The sequence below is a fragment of the Zingiber officinale genome, chromosome 6B (assembly GCF_018446385.1).
Source record: "Zingiber officinale cultivar Zhangliang chromosome 6B, Zo_v1.1, whole genome shotgun sequence".
Taxonomy (NCBI): Eukaryota; Viridiplantae; Streptophyta; class Magnoliopsida; order Zingiberales; family Zingiberaceae; genus Zingiber; species Zingiber officinale.
Genome location: NC_055996.1, coordinates 92,354,521 through 92,361,906, shown reverse-complemented (window position 1 = coordinate 92,361,906; position 7,386 = coordinate 92,354,521). Strand labels below are relative to the sequence as shown.

General features: G+C 38.6%; 2 protein-coding genes across 2 annotated transcripts; one reads left to right on the top strand and one right to left on the bottom strand.

Annotated features, from left to right (window-relative positions):
• Window positions 1-1,037: 1,037 nt before the first annotated feature.
• On the top strand, window positions 1,038-2,886 carry LOC121993188 (rho GDP-dissociation inhibitor 1-like). Its single transcript, XM_042547879.1, has 5 exons — window positions 1,038-1,603; window positions 1,790-1,859; window positions 1,937-2,155; window positions 2,307-2,431; window positions 2,578-2,886. Exons 1-5 carry the CDS (start codon window positions 1,331-1,333, stop codon window positions 2,656-2,658), a joined length of 768 nt encoding a protein of 255 aa, XP_042403813.1. The 5' UTR covers window positions 1,038-1,330; the 3' UTR covers window positions 2,659-2,886.
• A 125-nt stretch (window positions 2,887-3,011) lies between these two features.
• LOC121993187 (BTB/POZ domain-containing protein At2g04740-like) lies at window positions 3,012-6,760 on the bottom strand. The gene is made up of 5 exons (XM_042547878.1): window positions 6,243-6,760; window positions 4,290-5,010; window positions 4,173-4,209; window positions 3,961-4,094; window positions 3,012-3,528 (listed from the first exon to the last, which is right to left on the bottom strand). The coding sequence occupies exons 1-5, from the start codon at window positions 6,733-6,735 to the stop codon at window positions 3,198-3,200; spliced, it is 1,716 nt and encodes a 571-aa protein (XP_042403812.1). The 5' UTR covers window positions 6,736-6,760; the 3' UTR covers window positions 3,012-3,197.
• Between the last annotated feature and the right edge of the window lie 626 nt (window positions 6,761-7,386).

The window sequence follows — 7,386 nt, the reverse complement described above, 5'->3', positions numbered from 1 at the left end:
AAAAATTGTTAACTCGAACTCCACCGCTTCTGTCCTTCACGTGATTGTGGACCACGAGTTCATTGGCTTATTTAATAATGGCATTAAATTTTTCCATTAAAAAAAAAATTATTTCATGGTAAAAAAATTCAGTAATTTTCATTTTTCGTCCGAATATAAAATGTCAGTCTCCGAACAAATTGAATTCGAGTGAATTTAATAATGGTTTTTTTTATTGTAGCCTATTAAAAGGACGACAGCAACAGGTGTCAGGTTCTGAGTGGAACCTACCAGCTATGAAATAGTGGGACCAGGGCAATGACGAATGGGCCCTTCACCCGTGGCTCGTGAATTAGTTATATCAGTTTTTGTCAAGAAAACCGTGAGCTATATACATTTTCTTTTAGTTGCCATGATTAAAGATTTTTTTTTTTCAAAACGTTTATTTGAGTATCATTAATTTCATAATAAAATATAAATATATAAATCATGAAAAATATTTTATTCTAGCATAGCAATCTACCAGCTGAAAATTAATCTCAAATCTAATAGAGCATTAGACATAGTAAAGATGAATGTAAGATAAAAATAGGAAATATTTAATTAAAAGTAATTTTTTATAGGTATAATCTATCCTTTTTTTTCCACTTAAAATGAATTAAAAGAATTAAACATCCATTGATAACAGGATATGAATAATTGGTGAGAGTAATTAATATTCCAGTTGTGGCCAACCTTGCCAATTAGATTCTGGTGCATTAAATAAAAAGATTTAGTTTTGCTGGATCACATTCCATTCTAATAATAATAATAATAATAATAAATAAATAAATAAATTTTTACTTCTAAACTTAAATAATAGCAGTGGGCCCCAATGCTATTCCTCGGTGTTCTCTCGTATAATTATTTAACCATAACTGGAATTTAATTATGGAAATAAATGAATATTTATCACACTTTAAATATTATTTTATTTATCTTTTAAACTTAAATTTACATTTACTGAAAAATTTCTTCCGACCAAATAAATCCTCTCCGCTACAGTCTTCTCTCTGTTTCCTTTTCCAGCCCAGAGAAGAAGCGAGGTGCCCCTCACGTTCTCTCCTCCATCTTCCTCCAATTTCCACTGCAGATTTGGAATTTTGAATTTGGAATCTGTTGCTTTCCTTAAGAACCTTTCCATCTCTTCTTTGATTCTTCCTCTCGTTCACTTCAAAATCTGTTTTCTTTGGTTCTTTACTCAACTCTCCTTGTCCTGGCTCTCTTGTTCTTCTCTTTTTGGTTTCTAGCCCTTCCTTTGTGCTCTTAAACCATCGCTGAGTGTTCTGCTCCGCTTCATATCGTTAATGTCATGTATTCCGCCATTGGAGCACTTCCCTGCTCCAACGCCATGGCTTTGGAGCAGAAGAGCGAGAAATGCGAGAAAAATGGGATCTTGACGGCGACTGAGAACGAAAGGGAGATGACGGAGGACGACGAGGTCAAGATGCAACTGAACAAGACGTCTCTTCGTGACCCAGAGGAGGAAGAAGTAGAAGAAGAAGAAGACGATGATGAGAAAGCTGTTACAGGCGTTGACCTGGGGCCTCAGGTCAGCCTCAAAGATCAGATGGAGAAAGACAAGGTAAAACAAAAAACCCCATAATTCTCTGTATTTGATTTCTCTACTAAAAAAGGGCAGAAACAGAAGAAGAACTGAAAATGACACTATAAAACAGTATTTCCTTTTGTTTGTTTGATTGTTTTTGAGTAATCTGCTTACACTGATTTTTCATGTTTTAATAATTTCTTCTAATTTGGTGGTTTGCAGGAGGACGAGAGCCTAAGGAAGTGGAAAGAACAACTCCTAGGAAGTGTGGATTTGAATGCTGTGGGAGGAGGTACTTCAAGTTGAATAATTCTGCAAATGCCCTCCATCTTCGTGCATTGAAAGTTCATTTTCATGGTTTTGTGGTAGAAATTTTAGAGCCAGAAGTAAAGATTTCGAGCCTCTCAATCATCTCCCCGGGGAGGCCTCGCATAGTTCTCCCCCTTCTCGCCTCGCCGGATTATCGCGGCGTGTGGTTCACTTTGAAAGAAGGAAGTCACTACAGATTGAAGTTCAACTTCTCTGTCAGTAACAATATCGTCTCCGGTTTGAGATACACCAACACAGTTTGGAAAACCGGAATCAAAGGTGGTTAACCTCTCTGTCTCAAGTCTGAGATTCATTAAACTTGTCGGTTTTGAGCTTCATGAATTTACTCACACTTAATCTATTTAAACACGGTCCATTCTAAACTTGAAATGAAATGTGATTAGTTGTTCTTTTTATGTGTCCATTTCAGTGGACAGAACCAAAGAAATGTTGGGCACCTTCAGTCCTCAAGTGGAACCCTACACATACGAGACGCCAGAAGAAATCACTCCTTGTGGAATATTTGCAAGAGGAACATATTCTGCGAGAACTAAAGTAAGTTACAACCACGACAATCATTAAAATCGTATCTTACTGGGCGGGTCAACTGGTTGACCCGAAGCCCAAGGTCAATGGAAGTCAGTCAAAATATAGACTAGGATTTTCTGATTACTGATGGCATATTTCACCTCTTGTATCAGTTTGTTGATGATGATGGCAAGTGCTACTTGGAGATCAACTACACCTTTGACATTCGCAGAGAATGGCTTCCAATCAGTTGAAATTCTTCATTAGAAATTTGCAAGAATTCAAGAAATAATTAATGAAGAAATATCGTTGAGTGTGTTTCATTTTCTGCGAGTTCCAACCATTTAATGCCGTGTTTAGTCTAAATGGAGTGAGGCTTAATTAGCTGTTTGTTTTCTATTCTGTTGTTTAACTGAAGAACATTTGGCAGTGTTTGTTAGATCATAAGATAAGGTTTATTATTAATAATTAAGAACTTTTTGGATTAACGGATTAGTCCTTGTTCAGACAATCTTGTATGAATTTAATCATATATGTTTTTCGCAATAAAGTACAACAAAAAATAATTAAATATGCCATTGAAAAATTAGAAGCAACAACAACAACAAAAACGAATCGATCTCCTCCTCTTAAATAGTAATTTGTCAATTGAAAAAACAGGGGTGCATATTGGTTTATCTCAATAGATTGACACAACAACAAAATGATCGCAAGAATCGTTATTTTCTTTACCAACTCTAGATATATAAAACAAGCTACATTTTGAAGATGCATTTTCAGGATGATTATATATCTATTGCATCAGAGTTTCATTGGCTTCTTGTTCTGCAACAGCCATAAGCATTTCAAGTCGCTTGTCAAATAGAGCTGCGCTTTCATCTCGCTTATCCAGCTCGGCTGCTTCGGCCTCCAACCATTTCTCTCGCAAATCATCAAGAAGGTTAGCCTGATCAGACTTTCTTGTGGAGCCTGGAGCACTTGGGCAAGTGGTTCTCAAAGAGGAGGCGCCAGATGGCGGTGGAAGAGTCAAGAGCATAGCGCGGAACTCACGAGTGTCGGAAAATGTCTCAAAATTGCATGCGATAATGTCCAAGCAGTATTCCCTGATCTTGAGAACGCCATACCTGAATCACAAAATCAAGCAATTTAAAGAGAGTACAAATGCTAAGTATAGTTCATTTCAACTCTCAGTCTAAGCATAAGGCAGCCTAACAAAATTTTCAGCATACGATTGCATCCCATCTTTTCTCAAGCATCCCTCTTCTTTGGGGATTTGCATCATCCCATTGCTACACTGAAAATATTATGTTTTGACATACATATGCATTTAAATACCATTTTGCATAGCACCCAATTTTTTTTTCCCCCAGTAATTATGTTAAACATTTTCATTTGGTTAATCTAACATGTTGTATGTTTTGAAAGCTGAACCTCTCTAAAAAAAAATACAGGCATCCACGTTTCATACACAGGTACACGCTTTCATTAAATCAACAATCAGGCAGGGAAGTTATGAAACAGAGCAGACAAAAGAGGAATAAAGGAAGATGCATTACATGTCTGATAATACCAGCCAATGGCAAAGATCAGCAGGCAAAGCATGCTCTAGGTGAGGTAGTAGTGCATCCGCAACAGCACGTTTAAGAGGAAATAACAAGTATCTTGAAGCAGCATCAAATATTTCCTCAGCCTGTGTAATTACTTGGAATTAGGAACTGGAAGTAACAAAAACCAGGCCTTCATATTTGTCAACTCATAAACATGCTACCTGATCAGGGTCCAGGTCTTGCAAGGCATCGGTGTACCTAAGTTTAACAAGAAATATTAGAAACAACAAACAGCATCTAAAAAAAACTAAGAGATTTATTATAATTTTGTTGCCTACATATACTCAATCATCTTTTCAAAGGCCTCTGTGCTTAAATCATGCTCTTCAAGAAATGGAAGGGTGAAATTTGGCCGCTGGTTGTTCCCTTCAAGAAAATCTGCCATTCGAGACAACCTTGCCCGGAAATATTCTGATCTTGATGCCAGGATTACTTGGTGACACCTGAAAATCCTTCCACCAACTTTTATGCAAACATCAGCTAAGTCATTGCTGTGCTCAGGTGTACTGATAATGTTATCCATACTAGAGTTGGAAAGAGAAGCCAGTAGAATGCGGTGCAGAGCAGAAGGAAGCCTATCTTCCTCTGGGAGTGACAGACCTTGTAAGATGAATCTTTTCTGTGAGTTGTCTACATCCCTTAATGATTTGTACTCAGCATATCTTTGATGAATTAGTTCTTTCTGTAATATGTTTTGCAGTTGATCACACTTGCAAGCTCTGCACGTGTGAACAAGATCCTCCATATCATCAACTGCAACCTCGAGTCTATCTGAGTAGAAGAAATGGATAAGACTGTATAAAGCATGATAAGATAATTTTTGGCTAGAGAATCTCACTTCCTTCCTCTCCTTCCAGTCTGTCTCAAATTTCCTTCTGAAGAATGGTGACCGTGCACTTAATATGAACCTATGAGCTTCAATTGGCTTGCCATCAACATAAAACGTAATATCAGGGGGGAAAGGAAGAGAGTTGGATCCATCGCCCAGTGAAAAGTAACCTATTCATAAAGTGGTAATCCCGTCAGGAATCATTCAAACAGTAAATTTGCGTGACCAGACACACTATCTAGGGTTCAATAACAATCAGCCATTCTAGATACATTTTATATTGGAGAGTTGATTTAGAAGATGATTGACAATGCATGATTCTCAAAATGCTTGAAATCAGGAATCTTCTATGAGGTAACAACATTATAATTGCCAATCTTAGTAGTCCCCAAAGTCATAGTACTATTATCTTAAAGAATCTTTTGAAGTTTCTCATGTCTTGTATATGGTTTGAGAATGGGTGATCAAGAGAAGAATACATAATAAAAATTTCAGAAAATCAATTTGGTATTCATGCAACAATAGATGTCATTTATTTTACAATACAACAAACAACAAAATATTGGAAAAGGATTTGCAAATGATCTCTATTGACTTGAAAAGGTTACAATAGAATCCATACACAATAATTATGGTGGATTTTAGAGGGAGAAAAAAATATCTAGAAATGCTATACAAGTATATAATTATAGTTCAGATCTACTAAGGATGTAACAGATGTTTTCCATTAGAAAATGCTATGAATTTAATAGCGTTCCATTAAAACAGTAAAAGGGTTATATGATCAGTTAGGCAAGAACAAGTATTATCAAAGAGCAATTAGGTCTAGTTCATGATAAAATCAAAAATGTATGAAAAGATTACATAATCATGTTCAAACATTACCTATAAAGTCTATAGTAGAAAGCTGAATTGTTTATATCCTTCATATAATTCAATGGATGAATAAAATTCTCTGTAGCCAGCTTTAATAGATGGCACTAGTATGGTTTATTGTTGATGACAATGATATATTAGCTTAAATATTTCTCTTTTATACCTGGTGATGCTTCTCCTAAAAACACATAAAATTAGCTTGTCTATGAACCCTCATACACAACTTAAAATTATATAAACAAATCTCAGTAAGTCCATGGGCATTCACCTACAAATTCAAGAAGTTGGATAACAAGATCTTGGCGAATGCGTCAATGGAGATTCAAATATGTTACAAAATTCTTGGTTACCAATGCACACTGTCAAGTTTACATGTTTCAATCTTGTCGAAAAGGAGATTGATGATATGCCCAAAAGAATGTGAACTAAAACCAACAGTGATAAGTAATATTTAGCTTAGTGTCGAATAACTCAGCATTTTTTTAAAAGAAATTTGAAACTTTTAGTCGATAGAATTGCAACTGACCTGCATACCATGCGGCGGCGCCAGCATCAGCTTCGCACTGCTCGATGTAGGCACGAAGATTAGCGGCGCAGGCGAGGAACGTGTCCCGAAGTGCTGCGGGCAACGGAGCGAGAGGCGGAGGTCGGGCCTCGAAGGCCTTGAGGAGGCGCCTCACGCGGAGGTTGAGCGCGGCGTAGTGGCAGCGGTCCCCATCGAAGGTGCGCTCGGAGCAGATGGCGCCGGCCTCGAGAAGCATGCGAGCCGCCTCGACGTGACCGGCGAGGCACGCATAGTAAAGCGCGACTGAGTCCCAGGCGTCCCGGGCGTTCACGTTCACGCCGGAGTCGAGGAGGTAGCGGAGGCGGTCGAGGTCGCCGGCTCGCGCTGCCTCGAATAGGTCGCCAACTGGGACCTTCTTGAGGGGGACAAAGGGGTGGAGGTCCTCCGGGTCGAGGTCGAGCTCGCCGAGCTCCGCCTCCAATTCCCACCGAGAGCGGTTCGAGGTCTCGGCCATGGCGAAATTATTGCGCCCCAAAATGAAGCCGAGGGGTTCTTGATGTTTTCTCTATTGAACCCAATTTAGGCCCAAACTTAATCGTTCTCAGAAGGATGTTGGGCCCAATTAGAGGACATGGGCTTTTATATTAATTTTTTACTATCATTTAGTTAATTTTAACAATAATAAATTTAGCAAAACTGAATTAGACATGATAAAGCAACCCTACAATAGTATATGATTTCGTCTAAAGACATCCCCTCGGATGAGTCTAGTGGCTAGCGCATGAGGTGTTGTGACAATGAGGTCTGGGGTTCGAATCTTGGCAAAGCCGAGGTAAATTCCTCCCTTATGTCCTAGTCACTATTCCAAATGCTAGTAGCCGTCCGTGATTTACCTTCTTCGTGTTAGCCTTGGGACGGGCTGGCGGGGGGCGCTGGGGGCGAGCGTATTCGCCTTTTTGCCACAATGATCTCATCTAAAGACGGTGAATTGTGGACCACTAGTGAATTGCCACGAAACTTGATCGAGAATAAGACTTCAGTCGAAGAATTTTGGGAATTCCTTGCAAACACTAGCAAAAGGAGGAGGGAAAATCATCAACAAACGAGTCAAGGGGTCTCTGACACAGTTATTCCGATGATCAAATTAGAAAATGACATCAACAAA

Bases quoted from the DNA above. Each gene is read 5' to 3' on its own strand.
- LOC121993187 (XM_042547878.1), bottom strand. From the start codon at position 6,735: ATGGCCGAGACCTCGAACCGCTCTCGGTGGGAATTGGAGGCGGAGCTC. The intron at 5,011-6,242 runs GTCAGTTGCAAT...CTTTATGAATAG, and splicing joins CGCCGCCGCATGGTATGCAG to GTTACTTTTCACTGGGCGAT. The intron at 4,210-4,289 runs GTAGGCAACAAA...TGTTAAACTTAG, and splicing joins GAAAAGATGATTGAGTATAT to GTACACCGATGCCTTGCAAG.
- LOC121993188 (XM_042547879.1), top strand. From the start codon at position 1,331: ATGTATTCCGCCATTGGAGCACTTCCCTGCTCCAACGCCATGGCTTTG. The intron at 1,604-1,789 runs GTAAAACAAAAA...GGTGGTTTGCAG, and splicing joins ATCAGATGGAGAAAGACAAG to GAGGACGAGAGCCTAAGGAA. The intron at 2,432-2,577 runs GTAAGTTACAAC...CTCTTGTATCAG, and splicing joins CATATTCTGCGAGAACTAAA to TTTGTTGATGATGATGGCAA.